Source organism: Octopus bimaculoides, unplaced genomic scaffold (assembly GCF_001194135.2).
Source record: "Octopus bimaculoides isolate UCB-OBI-ISO-001 unplaced genomic scaffold, ASM119413v2 Scaffold_321339, whole genome shotgun sequence".
Classification (NCBI taxonomy): Eukaryota; Metazoa; Mollusca; class Cephalopoda; order Octopoda; family Octopodidae; genus Octopus; species Octopus bimaculoides.
In genome coordinates this window covers 1-348 of record NW_026345247.1, presented here as the reverse complement: position 1 = coordinate 348, position 348 = coordinate 1, and the positions used below count along the sequence as shown (strand labels likewise).

The following is a 348-nucleotide window of genomic DNA, read 5'->3' as shown; positions in this document are numbered from 1 at the left end:
CAAGCAGTCAGCCATTTCTGGAACCGAGGATACCAATCAATATCAGATGGTATTTCAAAACTTTTATAATGTTTCAAAACTTCCAACCTTTGCAACCATGGAAATGCCATTATATCAACAAATGAAAATGAGTCTCCCATGAAAAAATTTCCAGTTGGAGACATGGCTTTCACAAAACTTCCAATATTTTCAATTAAAGATTTTTGTATTCCATCAAGATTTTCAGGATCTGATTTCAAAACAGAATAAAATAATGGAATTATTTTACTCTCAGCATAATCGCCCCAGATACGAACCTGAGCTTTATCATAAGGTTGTTCCATCATAATTTTGGGTTTTTGCGGCCAA

General features: G+C 33.9%; 1 protein-coding gene across 1 annotated transcript; it reads right to left on the bottom strand.

The window, feature by feature from the left end:
• Nucleotides 1-5: 5 nt before the first annotated feature.
• On the bottom strand, nucleotides 6-342 carry LOC106867131 (uncharacterized; the record flags this gene model as incomplete). Its single annotated transcript, XM_014934590.2, has 1 exon — nucleotides 6-342. A coding segment is annotated over exon 1 (321 nt), but the record flags the coding sequence as incomplete, so codon positions are not given.
• Nucleotides 343-348: the final 6 nt, after the last annotated feature.